This window comes from Mus musculus, chromosome 14, assembly GCF_000001635.26.
Source record: "Mus musculus strain C57BL/6J chromosome 14, GRCm38.p6 C57BL/6J".
In the NCBI taxonomy this organism is placed as follows: Eukaryota; Metazoa; Chordata; class Mammalia; order Rodentia; family Muridae; genus Mus; species Mus musculus.
Genome location: NC_000080.6, coordinates 75,304,551 through 75,320,085, shown reverse-complemented (window position 1 = coordinate 75,320,085; position 15,535 = coordinate 75,304,551). Strand labels below are relative to the sequence as shown.

The 15,535-nt window shown below is 35.5% G+C and overlaps 1 protein-coding gene across 10 annotated transcripts in view; it reads right to left on the bottom strand.

Annotated features, from left to right (window-relative positions):
• Positions 1-15,535, bottom strand: part of Zc3h13 (zinc finger CCCH type containing 13) — a 60,128-nt gene that overhangs the window by 24,348 nt on the left and 20,245 nt on the right. For all 10 annotated transcript variants that reach the window (XM_006519449.4, XM_006519448.4, XM_017316164.2 and 7 more), the window contains 4 exons: positions 14,189-14,297; positions 11,038-11,177; positions 10,284-10,441; positions 4,008-4,205 (listed from right to left, as the gene is read on the bottom strand). In XM_006519449.4, the coding sequence (XP_006519512.1) occupies positions 4,008-4,205; positions 10,284-10,441; positions 11,038-11,177; positions 14,189-14,297 (605 nt within the window). The remainder of the gene's footprint in view (positions 1-4,007; positions 4,206-10,283; positions 10,442-11,037; positions 11,178-14,188; positions 14,298-15,535) is intronic.

The window sequence follows — 15,535 nt, the reverse complement described above, 5'->3', positions numbered from 1 at the left end:
AGGAGCCAGAGAAGTCAAGGACACCATGAGAACACAGCCACAGAACCAACTAAAGACTGAAGCGACAAACACCAACCCTGAATGGGTCTGAGCCAGGTTCTCTGTATATACCTATGGTTGTATATCACTCTATTCTAGTGGGACTCCCATCAGCGGGAGTGGGATGGGTATCTCTGACTTTAGCCTGAACTTGGGACCTTTTTTTCCTGCTGCACTGCTTCATCCACCCTAGATATGACAGTTTGTGCCTTGTCTTATTGTAACTTGTTATGCCATCTTTGGTGGGCACCTCTAAGAGGCAATGGAAGAGGAATGAACCTAGGGGAGAGGGAAGGTGGAAGAAGTGGAGGGAGGGGAAACTGAGGCTGGAATGTAATGTATGAGAGAAAAATTTTTTAAAAATAAGGAAAAAGACTGATTCAAGGTCACCTATAAAATTCTTTGATGACTGGCTCAAAGAACATACACACACACTCACACACACATCTATAGTATTAATTAATCCACACTATCTTTTTTTGTTTTGTTTTGTTTTCTTGAGACAGGGTTTCTCTGTATAGCTCTCTGTATAGCCCTGGCTATCCTGGAACTCACTTTGTAGACCAGGCTGGCCTCGAACTCAGAAATCCGCCTGCCTCTGCCTCCCGAGTGCTGGGATTAAAGCCGTGCGCTACCACGCCCAGCTCACACTATCTTTAAAGACATTATAGTCCATTTCCATCTATCAGATATTGGTGCCTACATCATGGAAGAAAAACTACAATTCAGGTCAGAACACTAATCTCTTGCCAAATAATGGCTTTATCATTTTAACCATATTTTCTTCTCATATACCCCTTTAAACTTCAGAAAAATGCTGGTTTAAAAATCCTTACATTTTTCTCTCTGCTACTACTTTAAAAGTCAATGACTAGCCAGGCATGGTAGTCCATGCCTTTAATCTCAGCACTTGGGAGGCAGAGACAGAGGTAGATCTCTGTGAGTTCCAGGCCAGCCTAGTCTACAGAATGAGTTCCAGGACAGCCAGAGCTACATAACAGAGATCCAGTCTCTCCCCTAACCCAACCTCCCTCGCCTCCCCTCCCCCAAAGGAAGAGGCACCAGCAGCAACAATGACCAAGAATCATTTTGTTTTGAAAACAAAAAGACCACAAGACAGGAAGTGGCAGGCATGGCTGAGAGCCTGACTGAACCCCAATCCTCATACGCACTGCTTATATAAAAGGTGTGCACTGACCAATGAAGGTGGATCTCTCTAGGACACAGTAAATGGCACAAGCATTTCCACTGAGAACAGGAGATAAGAATCCACCCAATACTAGAGCATAATCCCAAGTTTCTGGCATTCTGGTAGAAAATGGAATGTTTGTACTTTTTGAACATTTTTAGTTTAGTTTTAAGAATTATCCCTTCATTTAATCCTGATTCAAACCCAATGAAGTCTATTATACATATTTTGCAGCTGAAAAAAATGTTAAGAGAACAAGTAACTAGCTTAGTACCTTATATAGAAGCAGAGCCAAGTAAAATGTCTGTCCTGTTCCTGTAACGTCAATATCTTGATTACACTAAAACCCAAAAAGAAAAGACTGACTCTTTAAGAAGTTCACATCTGTCATGGAAAGTGAGTGTTGTAGCCTTTCCTGTGACTTTCCTTTAGTTCCTATATAAAATCCTTCTTTAGAAAGGGGATGCATGAGGAGGCCAGAGTAGGATGTTGGGTAACTTTCTCTATCAATCCCCGCCTTGCTGCCTTCAGAAGGAAGGCTCTCAATGAATGAGGAGTCACTGCATCTGCTAGAGAGCTCTCAGGACCTGTCTCTCTCCACCCTACAATGGTGAGGTTGCAGACATGTGCACCCATATCGCGTTTTGTTGGCACTTGAAAACTGACCTCATGTTTGAAGACCATACCAATTCCAAGTGTTGGGGCGGGGGGAGGGAGAGACAGAGCTCTGTAAAGAATCATACTTTTTCAAGGGAATAATTAAATTTAAAGAATCTGAAAACTGATCAAGAATAAATCTGGCTCTCATCAAATTTGTATTTTACAAATTTTATAAAGCAAGAAGATAATGAATACAGATACAAAAATCTTCAACAAAGTACTAGCAAAGTAATTTGAACAGTATGTTAAATGTACACATACCATGACTACATGCATTTATTCCTGGAAAGCAAGAGTGGCTGACATCTTGAAAAATGACTAATACAATATACTACAAGAACTAAGATAAGGAAAACAATCATACAAGGATACTAATACACAAAACATCTGAGAAAATTCAAAACCATTTACTAGTCCTCAGTAGAGCTGAACATGGTAGCACATGCCTTTAATCCCAGCACTCAGGAGACAGAGTTTAAGGCCACCCTAGCCTACACAGCAAGTTCCAAGCCAGCTAGAGTTACATAGTTTTACCCTGTCTCAAATGATGATAACCAATAAGCCATTTATGAAAAGCTTACAGTTAATACATCACTGAACAAAGAGAAACTGAAGATTTCTCTATAAGACACTGACAAAGATGCCCTTCTTATTCAATGTAGTATGTAAAATCGTAGCCACAGCAATTAAGCCAAAAAAAAAATGTCATCAAATGGAAAAGAAAAAAGTAAAAATATTTGTAGATGATAGTATCTTGTATGTAGGAAACCTTGATTCTACAAAGACATAATAAAATTCTCTTACAATAAATGAGTTTGGTAAAACTGTAGAAGAAATAATGTGAAACATCAGCTCTATCTCTGCACACTACAATGAACTAATCTTAAAAGAAAATTAGGAAAACATATTATAGTGCATACAAAATAATATACTTAGGAATAAATCTAAGCAAAATGGCAAAAGACTACTGAAAGAAACAAACAAAACCAGAAACAAGTAGGAGACATCTGTGTTTATGGATTACAGATTTATTAAGCTGCCCACACTAATGAAAGCAATCCACAACTAATGCCATTAAAAATTCCAGTAGCTTTTTTATTCTTACAAGAAAACATTTTTTATCCTAAAATTTATGTGAAAACCTTGGAAAGCTCAAATAGCCAAAATAACTTTTGAAAGGATTGAACTCTTTCAGAATTTAAAATGTAGTAGAGATATAGTTAAAAAGCAAAACATTGTCATATTCATAGTGACCTTCCTAATGAATCTGAGTATTACCTCATGTGCATGCTTGCACATGGGAGCACATACAAAAGCCAGGTAGTCCAGTGGTTGAGTGCTCAGAAGTAATCCCCAAACACATGCTCAGACAGCCTTCCACAGAGATGTCAGAATCAATCAAAGGGAAAAAAACCCAGTCACTTCAACTAATGTGACAGCAAAATAAGTCTCAACATGGCCTTTCAAATGCACATACCAAACCAGTATAACCCTCAAAAGAAAACAAGGGAAAACTTTTGTACAGGAGTTGGCAATGATTTCCTGACTAAGTATTTACAGGCCAATGGTTATAATAGCACTATTTAAAAACAACCCAAAGGTGAGAGCAAACCAAACTGTCCATGGAGGGATGAATAAATAAAGTATGATTTGTGCCACATGAAATATTACTCAGTCTTACGAAGAAGAAAATTCTGCCATATGTCACAATATGGATGAGCTCTCCGGACATTACAGTAAATGAAATTCTAGTCAAAGACTGCATGATTCTACTTATAACAAGTCTGAAGTCACTAAATTCACAGAAACACAATCAGAATGGTGTGTGGGAGGCTCCAGTGTGATGGATGGATGCCTTTCTGGAGATCTACCTCACACTGCTCTCCATCCATGCAATGCTACACATCTCATATGGTTATCATCTTCAACTTTCACTTAAACACACTAAAATAATTTGAAGTTAAATAATGTATAACTCATAACTCACTGCGGGAACTATTAAATGTAATACACAGCTGAAAAGAGTAATAATCTGAAAAGCTATCCATCTGTGTCCCATAGCTTCTGCATAGTCAGGATCTTGCGTTCACATGAATACGGACCAAACATTTCTACTTACCTTGGCTTGTCTCGTTTTTCTCTTTGCTTTTCAAAATCCCGGCCTCTGTCCTTCCCATCTCTTGGTTTTTCTTCTATCCTGTCTTTCACTTTATACTTTTCTTTGTACTTTTTCCCCAGAATGATATCTTCTAGTATAGGAGGAGGTGGACTCGGAGTGCGCGGCCCTTTCTTTTTACTTTGGTTGCCCTTTGAATTTCTAGAGGTACATAAAGCTATCGTTAGAAGTTTCAATACTTCTGGAGCCCCACCTGGATGGTTTTAAAGTGCATTTTAAACGCTGTACAACTCTATTTGTCCTTTTATTACTCTGTATACTAATAATCCATATCCAGGAAAAAACCACAGAAGAGCAAAGAATTTACTTAGTTTACTTTTAAAACAATGCTTGTTAGTTGTATCATTCTAACGAGTAGTTTCCAAGGAGTAAGGGGCAGTGGAAGAGTTTCAGGGAGACATAGCATCCTAAGAACAAATGCTAAGGTTGCACTTCTTTCTTTTTTTAGTTCGTATAGACTAGATAGATGCCTGTCATCCCAGTACTTGTGTGGCTGAGGAAAGACCGCAGTGAACTCAAGGCCAGTCTGTGTTTCATGAAATTCTAGGTCAGCCATCACCAAAGAGCCAAGACCCTGTCTCAAAACACTCTTGCTATAAGAAACCAATTACAAAAGGAAAAATTACTAAACCAAAGTAACTGTTATAAAGATCTCAACACACTTCAATAGTCTATGTCTGTTCTTTTGTATATCTACCATTTAAAACTAGATATCCATGTACAAAAATAAAGCTGAACTTTTATCTTGTATCATATACAGAAATTAATTCAAACTGGATTAAAGACAGAAACATACAACCCCAAATTTAAAGTTCCTAGAAGAAAACGTGAAAGAGAGCAAACGCTTCACTTGGCAATGGTTTATTAGCCACAATCTGTGGTGCAGAAAAGAAACAGACAAGTGGAACTATGGCAAGCAACCTCAAGAACAGGAGAGAAGTTGTATTTGCAAGCCATACAAAAGTGGTCACAAATACTTTCGCTGTTATTGCAAATCACCACCCTGCCACACACAGCAGCAGTAGCTTTTACAGTGTTTCATCTAGAATGAACATAGACAAAATGTAGGTATCTGCCAACAACAAAAAGCAACTTAGGGAATCATATTATTAAAAAAAAAATCACTCTGTAGGCCTGCCTGAAATAGATGCTCTAAATTTTTAATCAATTTGGCAGTTACTAGTTTTGCTCACAATAAAGTGGGTATAACTAATTACGTCATCTAAAATTGGCTTCTCCAGCATTGTTACTGAACATCTTTCTAAATCTCTGAATCTCATTAGAAACCATTCCAACTCTTGAGACCACACAGATGGCCTCCTAAAATTCTGGGATTTTGTCTTTCATGGTTAAGTATGCAATACCTTGTAAGGGGTTTTGAGGTACAGATTGTCATTTGGCACTTTCGTTTTATGTGACCTTAATCCCTTACATATTTAATCCTGGCTGACTTGGCATTATAGCTGACACAAAGCTTAACTGAACAGCATTTTCATGTTAACACTCTTATCCCTAAAAGCCCCATCAGTGACTTTCTATTTCAAAGCATTTAGAGCTTTAGATAAGAAAGACAAAGAAGAGTCAATATAACTGTTTTTCTATTCCAGTGATCTGGCTTTTCTGTCTGATACCTGTAAGACATTATTTCTCAGGATTTACTTATTTACTTTTACAAAGCCTGGGTATTTTTATCTTTTTCAACACCTTCCAGCAACCAATGAGCTGGTGAACATGAACAGTTGTCTGTTTTATATCATCACTCAAATATCTCATCATCTCAAATCCTTGTCATTTCCATCTGGTAGAAATACTCTTCTACCCCAGAATCTCAAATTTGTCAAGTTGAGTTCTTTTCCTTTAAATCACAACCATTTTGGGCTGGAGAGATGGCTCAGCAGTTAAGGGCACTGACTGCTCTTCCAGAGTTCCTGAGTTCAATTCCCAGTGACCACATGTTGGCTCACAACCATCTGTAATGAGATCTGATGCCCTCTTCTGGGGTGTGTCTGAAGACAGCTACAGTGTACTTATATAAATAAAAATAAATAAACAACATTTTAAAAAACTGACTATTAATATTGAATGAGTCTTCTTTAAAAAAAGTCACAACCATTTTACTAACTTCATATGTAACATTTTCAGTGTTCATGAAAATCTTTTCTCCAAATTGTCTTTACACAGATAGTTTTCAATTTTAAGTCAAACCTGTCAATACAACATTCTTACAAATGTGCTAAATTTACAAACCTAGTATCTATTAAACTTATTCCTGTTTACTGTGTGGCCACTCTTGAATATACCACGTACTCTCGGTATTCAGTGTTGTCTCAGGACTTTAAGGAGCCCTTTGTTTTTATACTTTTGGTGTGGTTTCATCAAAGCTTATTTCATATTACCTTGAGTTCTGCAATCCCAAGATTCACTGGATATATAATTAAAATAGATAGCACAGTCCTCAGAATTGCTGGTAAATTTTTAAAAGATTAAAAGCATTTGACTCGTGGTTAACCTTTAGAGAACTGAGATTTCTTGGTCCGTATCCCTGTTATTAGTGTAGATAGAAACAGCTGCTTACACAAGTTAAAAGATTCCTAAAACCTGATGACTAAATCTTTGCATCCTTGCCTTCTACCAACAACTACAGTAGCCACAAGCATCAATACATTATTTATGAGATTACAGAAACCCTTTATGTACAAAATGGTAATAAATGTCTCGTTTTCTAAACATTTGCCCACTTTAAAGAGAAACAATACTTGTCATTTGTGCTAAGATTTTAAAGATAAAAACATGGGGGGGATTCTTGGCAAAAATGTATCTCCACATTACTTCACATAATAGAGATGTTTGCTCATTTTCCTTCTGGCCCAGTGCTGAGCAATACTCTCACAGTTTATTCTCTGAAATGACTCCCTCCCCAGGCTGCTGTCCACTATAGAGTTACACAGGTGCAACATCCAGGTATTTCCCTTAAGCATTCCATCCTCTCAGTTTCTTCCAAAGTCTAAGGACCTTCAACACTGTCAGAGGGTGCATGTTTGCTCCTGTGTGTAGAGGATAGAGAGCAGGCTCACGTGCTGGCCATCCCTGTGAAGGCTGCCCACCTCCAGGAGTTGACCAATTAGGCTAGAGTGGTCGGAGAGCAAGCTCCAGGGATCCTCCCTGTCTCTGTCTCTACAGTCAGTGATTACAAGTGCACATACATGCGTGTTTATGTGTGCTCTGTTCATGTGGGATCACCAGCTCAAGTCTTCATGCTTACAGGACAGCACTTTAGTGACTAAGTCATTGTCCCAGTCCAGAAACATCCATTTTGATTCTATATGATGAGAAACTGCAGCTCCGTTAAATCCCAACATCTCAGTATTTATCTATTACCACCATAATCAGAAACATCCTAAAAACCTCCTAAAAATAGCAACACCAATGTGTATGTGTGCATAAAATAACTATAGAAGAGGCCATAAATCCAAGAGAGGGAGGACATAGGAGTTGGAGAAGGAGAGGCAGAAATAGTGCAAACACAGCGCATTCATGGATAAAACTCAAGTTTAAAAAGTAATGAAGTTGGAACCTCTTCATATGCCTTTAAAAACAAAGTTGGAAAACAAAATTCTATTATACGGCATTGTTTTCCCAATGAAGAGGACTGAGATCAGCAGGCCCTTTTAGCATTTCAAAGTCTGTTGGTTACTCTTTTAGCAACACGACATCAATATATTTCCTACTCATGGCAGACAGCCCACTGTCCACTTTTATCATTTTTATATTATTCTGTAACTACTTCCAGACAACTTTAAAAATATTTCATATTTCTTTTTATAAAAATATCTATACAGAAAACTTTGCTTGGGTTAAGAAAGCAAAAGGTCAAAACAGGGAATGTATTTGTGATTCAAAAATCACGTTGTAATATACATCTCCAGATAGTATGGTTGAAATAGCCTATTCAATTTTAACAGAAATTCCCATCCTTGAGTTTAATATGTCTCCCAACAATTTATACTATGACTCAGCAATGAAATTAAAGTAGGTTACCTTCAGGTTATAGATGTAGCTCAGTGATACAATGATTACCTAACATGCTCAGGGCCCTCCATTAACACACACACACACACACACACACACACACACACACACACACACACACACAATCTGACAGATTCAATAAAATGCTGCACAAGCCCAAATAACCTGAGTTTGATTGATTCTGGGACCTATGTGATGGAAGGAGACAAATGACTACCAGAAGTCAAAAGCTGCTCTGTGACCTCCACATTTATGGTTTGCTGTGGTAGGAGCAACAATAACAATAAATGTTGTGTGTGTGCATGTATGTGTGTGTGTGTGTGTATAAAAGTAAATACTAGTTGTTCAGGTGTGCTGGTACACATCCATGTAATCCCAACACTAGGGAAGTAGATTTAGTACTTAATTTCAGTTCAAGGAAGTTTTAGAGACAAGCCTGAGCTACATAAGACTGTCTCAGTTTTATACATACATACATACATACATACATACATACATATATATGTATGTATGTATGTAAAAAATTTAGTGTTTTCCTTGTACTTTTATACTGTACTATTTTAAATGCCCTCCTGCTCTATATTTTATAGGTACATCTTAAGGACAGCAACATACAGGAATATAGAAATATAGCAATTAAAGCAATGTGATAAAATTCAAATCAATAAATTAAAGGATAAGCTAATAATAAATAGTAAGAGAATATATAAAAATAGATTTAAATGAACCCTTTATAATTAGTTATTTAAAAATTTCTAAGAAGAAAATAAATTTCAATGACAATAAACGGAAAATAGAGGCTATTCGGGTGACACATTTTGTTGGATAAATGGATAAACTGAGGGCAAACTATATAACTAACAGGCAAGAAGAGTAATAAGTCAGGATAGCTCATACAAATCTAGGGTCGGCCTCTCTCACATCCCTTCACAATACCACTAAGTCTCAGGAGCAAAGACAGACTACAAGAGCTCTTATTGTAGGAGCTGTGGGAATATAGAAAAATGAACTATTAAGAGCCCAGTTTTCAGGAAGCATAAGTTTAATAAAGTTATAAAACACATATGTCACAGATGAAATATAAGGCAAAAGCAATTAAGATAAAAGGAATTTACACAAAGAAAATTTAGAATTTAAGCTAAGGCCTGCAGGATTGAATATAGAAGTAGACAGACAGGACAGAATTAGATAGAAATGTTAACAAGAAAGGAAAAGGTCAACACATAAACGTCATTCTTAAGGAATTTGAGTTTCATTTTGAGAAGAAAAAAGTTTCACAGCCTAAAAATTTATTACAATTGTTCTTTTAAGATTTCTCTTACAGCATCTACAAAGCAGATGGCCTGAGGTTCTGGTAAGTGAAAATATGTGTGTCTGTTCAGAAGTGGGCACCACTTTATGTAGGCAATAACATAAGTTGAGTCTGAATTATGGTGTGAAACCAGGAAATAACATGAGCTTTATGGTGGGTTAGCTAAATAAGATTTGCCAAATAATCAACATTAGGATATGGCTTTAGTTAAGAAAAATAAAAATGAAATTAGTATATGTACCTTAATTTGAACTTACATTGTAGAAGGATATTTAAATGCCTCCCATCTTTTTTCTTAGTCCTTAATGTAATTATATTTCATTATTCCTACATTTATTTCTTTAGTTGACTGCTATAATTCTAATCAATATGCATATTGGTGCATAAAGACTTTAAAATATCTAATCTCTTGACATATAAACAAAGAAGTAAGTCAACACTCCTATATATAATTTATAATGCTCAAAAACTGAAAACCAAAATGCTGGGCAACAAACAGAAAGACAAATATATAGTGCAAATATTAAAAGTTTAAAAATGTTAAGAGAAAAAGCAACACAAACAAAGAAAGTTGCAGGATATATTTGTGTTCTGATTCAAGACATTAAAAACAATACTTATTTTGTAAAAATGATACATATTGACTAAAGTATAAAAAACATAGGCTTACATATTATACAAAATCCCAGAGTTAGAAAGTCTAGTGTGTGGATGTGACATGGATATTTGTTTCACTGTGTTTATAATTTTAACTCTTAGAAGGAAGAAAAGAGGTAAGACCATTGTATCAGAATCACCTCCTATAATCAAGTTATGCAGCTCTGTTAGAAACACCCCAGAAACAGCCTGTTCTCTGGTGCAGAGATTACCCTACTGACCTCTGCTGGTCCAACAGCGGAGAAGCCACCACAGCAGCCTTCCGCTCCTTCTTGCCAGCTGAAGATGCCTTGGGGCTGGACTTTCGTTTTGGAGATTTACTGGACTTTCTCAGAGAAGGTGATGGAGACAATTTTGATCTAACCACTTCTGGGGAAACCTATCAAAATAATTTAGTAAGTCAATTCAGAAACTCACAGAACAAAACAAAAAAAAAGCATGCACCCTAAAATAGTTAGGAGGGGAAAGGGTGCAGGACTGAGTTAAAAATTAAAAGCCAGAACCGTCCCACCCACTGTCATGAGGCCAATTCCAGAACCCATGCTTTTAACTTACAGGTTAACTAAACTGTGCTAATAGATACAGATAACAAGAAAAGTAACAACAAAAACTTTCAACATTTCCTTAGCAAAGTCAGAAATTATAAATTATTTCCAAATAAATTCTATTTCCATGCGTTAGGCAAGTGGACAGAGAAATCTAGAAATACCGCGGGCCTGACATGTGTGGAACTCACTTTGTACCAGGTTGACTGAGTGTACAGGCGATGGACTGTTAATTTGGTTCAACAGAAAAAAAAAATTGACTTAAAAGTCATATAAAGATTAAATAATTAATCTTTTATGGTAGAGCTGATATGAGGGAAGCTGATCAATTTATCACTGTCCTAGAATGAACTAAAGCACAGCATGGAGGTGATTGCTGTGATCAACAACCATGTCTGTGTTAGTATCACACTCACTTCAATACACATACCTCCTTTTGAATGATAATTTCTTCTCTCTTATCCATATTTTCTTGTTCCAATTTCATCAATTCTCTCTGTATTTTCTGCCGCTTCATTTCCAATGATAACTCATGAACATAATCATAATTAATATCTCCATTGTCAGAATCTTTAAAATACAAATATCATTATTTTTAGACACTGATATATACAGAGAATTAAGACTTTCCAGCTAATTTTTATAGAAATTTCAACAATGTAATCTTTCATTAAAATAATATTTCTATGAAGAACTTAATTCCATTTGAAAATGTAATGTTAAGGTTTCTATATTTTCTGGAAGTGACTTGGGGTTATCACATGCTTGGGTTTTGTTACTAAAGATTTCTAATACAATTCAAGGTGGATAGAGCAGTGTTGGAGCACACGGCCATAGCTCTTTTTAAAAAAAAAAAAGGCTAAAAAGCAAAACAAAAGTCACAGTTCAACCATTAAAGCATTCAGCTACCCACTGAGGGTACCAAAGCCCTTAATATTTATATAGGCTAAGAGGACTTTTGTCCTTGCCTTAGACCATCAGATATTTGGACCATTAGTTCTCCAATTCTGTTCTTTTTATTGTGAGACAAGTGATTAGTACCTAACAGGAAAGTCAACTAAATTTAACACTAACGTGCTAAATTTTAAGAATGCCTAGAATTTTCACTTCAGTTGACTTAAATTATCTCTGCAGATCAGAACCAACCACTCATTCTGATGCCGCCTTTCACATCCAGTCTTTCTGATGAAAAAAAATGAGGGCTAGATTTTTGTTTTAAGAGAGAAAGAAACAGATACACACACACACACACACACACACACACACACACACACACACACAAGCAGAGAGAGAGAGAAGAGAGAAGAGAGAAGAGAGAGAGGAGAGAATGAATGAATATATCTTTGATTATAGGATATAGTCATTCTCTGAAGCTACATACCATGGCTTATATGGCCAGCCTCCTGAGGGATCTCATGTCTTGCTGCTATGCACAGGGTTGCCATGGTAACTGCCTTGATTCAGAAGTGCAATTATCTATGACTTTTATCAAATTAGGTTTGCTAGAATCAAAATATAGCTTCTGTTTTTACTCAAATTACTTTACCAATAGAAACTACCACTTAAAAACTTTTGTATGTAGGCTATACTGTGTTTGTTTCTATAAGCCTTTCTCTGCAGTAAAGTTGAACACGTATTAGCCATTTCTAGCTCTTAGAAATTATCTATATAAAATGTCATCAGTTTTTAAACAGGGCTATGTTCTTAAATATTTGTGACAGTTCATTATGTGCTCATATGGTATCTTTACTAAATGCTTACATGTGTTGAGCATTTTCTTCTGGTCTGACTTCTGCCTTTACTTTCTTCATGGTTTTATAACTATTCAACAAATCTCTTGTGGTTTTGGGATTTTATACTTTATTTTAGGATAATGAATCTCCCTCCAAGATTACCAAAGTGCTTCGTGTATTTTCCTCTCCTGTAATGATATGTTATTTATTTATTTATTTATTTATTTATTTATTTATTATTTTGCTCTACATGATGAACAACTAAAGGAAGAATCAGGAAACAAGAAGAAAAAAAAAAGATAACATTCATGGGGTGGGGGGAACATGGCAGCAGGCAGGCAGGCACTGAAGCAGTAGCTGAGTTATATCTTATCCATAAGAGCAAGAGGGAGAGAGAGAGGGAAGGAGGGAGGGAGGGAGAGAAAGAGAGAGAGAGAGGGAAAGAGGGAGAGGGAGAGAGAAAGACAGAGATAGACAGAGACAAATGCTGGGCCTGGCATGGGCTTTTGAAACCTTAAAGCCTGCTCCCAGTGACACACTTCCTCCAACAAAGCCAAACTTCCTAATCCTTCCCAAATAATTTCAGCAACTAGGAGCCAAGCAATCAAATATATGAGCCTATGGGTTATTTTTATTGAACAACCCTCCCCCTACATATACTATGTACATACAAGAAAACCGAAGGTATAGAAGAGAGCATATAATAAATGCACTGCATTGATGAGAAAGTAAGAAATCCGGTCTCAAATTCAATGCAGTAATAGAAAGACCTCTTATATAGAATAAAAGAGAAATAACTCCTTCAATATATTAATTAGTCAAATACAATAGGATATTATACCCTTTCTGTTATTTTATAGAAGAGCTATTATAAAATGTCAATGAATTAATCATAATTAAAATCCCTATATTTTCTTAGAAACATATGAATAGGCTGGAAGCACCTGAAGGGACTTTCTCAGTAAGCACTGATGTTCTAGTCTTGGAATGGTGGTTAAGGCACTTCTCCATGTTAGTCTACTGTAGCCTCAGACAGCATTCTAAAATACAGTACTTAAGTCCTGTAAGTTCTTGGTCCTTGTTCTAGGACTCCACTCAGCCACTGTAACACAAAAGGGCAGGGGCTGTGCTCTGATACAAGTTTATTTGCAGTTATAGGCAACAGTCTATATATCATCTAGCACTGGTCTGTTTTAGCTTACACTGAAAAGGTACTGAAATTTTTAAAGGTAAAACGCTCTTAGATGAAGGTATAAATCACATTAAAATGCATTCAACAAATGTCAACTCCGTAGTTAAGAGTGCTCACTCCAGAGAACAGCAAAGAGGTGGAGAAGAGAGATTTTTATGGTGCTTACTTTTAGTACTTCCAGTCTATTATAATGTTTCTAAGAAAATATAGGAACTTTAATTATGATTAATTCATAAATACATTTCAAGTCTCAATTATTATGTAACTTCAATTTCTTCTTAAAGCCAACCATTTTTTGAAAATAACATTTCTTTAACAATTTCATTTTAATTATTTTATGTATTAAATTATATTTTAAATTTTAAAACTTAGTATTGAGGAATTTTAACATTTACAAATGGAAGAAAATCCCAAAAGATATAATAAAGTTCTGGAAGTGGGAGAGAAAGAATAAGGAAGTTGAAATAGGTAATATAAACAACCTTTTCTATTCTTGAAATACTACTATATACCTGTTTCTGTCTGATAATTCATTATAATCAATAGGATACTTCTAAAGCAATATGAAGATCACAGTTAAAAGATAATCTCAAAACTCTCAATAGGCCAGTGAATAATCAAGATTTTATTAGCTAAACGAGGATTTTCAAACTCACCATCTCTGTTAGTTTCCCATTCTACATTTTCTTCTTCACTTTCTGGAGTTCTCTCCTTAACAATTTTTATGTCTTCCTTGTCTCTATGTCTCCCTCTTGAAGATTCTTTCTAAAGAGTACATATATACACACATTCAGGTTACCATATGATTAAGACGTCTGAGGTCATTATTGACTACATAGCATTTCCCTTTCACTCAGCGTTGTTTCTGAGGGAGGAGGACCTGTGTCATTTACCTGCAAGGTCTAGTGCAGCTACAGGAAAGTATTTACCAAAGAACAACAAGGTAAATGTAAGAAGTAGCTCAAATATTTTTTAAAATGCAATGAAACCCAATCTTTTGATGTTCTATTCCATACTAAGCTTCCATGTAAAAGCCCACTAGGTAAAAAACAGTTTAAAATTACTACAATACAATAGAAAGATTAGCTAAGTAACCGTACATAAAATCCAACTTTAAAAGACTAAACCACTGAGCAGACTCTAAAAAAAATTTAGGCCTTAAAATTTTTTCTATATACTAAAGGATGCATTCAAATTCATTTTAATAATTTTATAAAAACTTAAAAAAAGTGGTTAAAACAAGTGTTATTTAACATAACTAATGTATTAATCCTTAATACTGAGTTAAACACTATAAAACACTAGGGTTTAGATGTTACTCTAAGCTTAATAGTAATCTATGGAAAATAGTAATTCAATTTATAAAGTAATTCAGTAATTTAACTGAATACTCTGTTCCATAAGATTCCAAACCACATTTTACTAAATAATAAGAAAATAATCAAAGCCCCTTACAGTGAATTTACCACTTTTAGTCTAAATACTAACTATGAATGTCAGTTAGATTAAGAGCTCAAACTTCTGAGTATTTTCAGTTATAAAACTTGGTTGCCTGAAACATAAATTAATTTTTCTTTAAAGTTTTCTTTTTAAATAATCCCTTTAAATTTTATACATTTAGGTATAAATTACAAACATCAATTCCAAAATTACATTATGTTTTTGCTTGCTAGCAATACAGGTTGACCAAAGACTACATAAGAATTAAATTTGTCACAGAAAATTTACAAAAGATCAAGAAATAAAGAAACGGGTGTTTGTTGGATGGCAAGAAGAAGAAAAGAAAGACAATTACTGTAGCATAAAGAGCAGAGTGCCTAATACCAGTGAAAAACTGTCCTATGTCCAAGGCAACTTCTGAATGTACACCACATACCCATTCTGAAAATATTTTTATAAGAAACTAACTCCAAAATAGTGAATACAACAACCAACTTTCTAAAGTACCACACAAAACCTAGCTACTAACAAAAATAACAAGAGTTTCAGAGTAGCAGTACTGG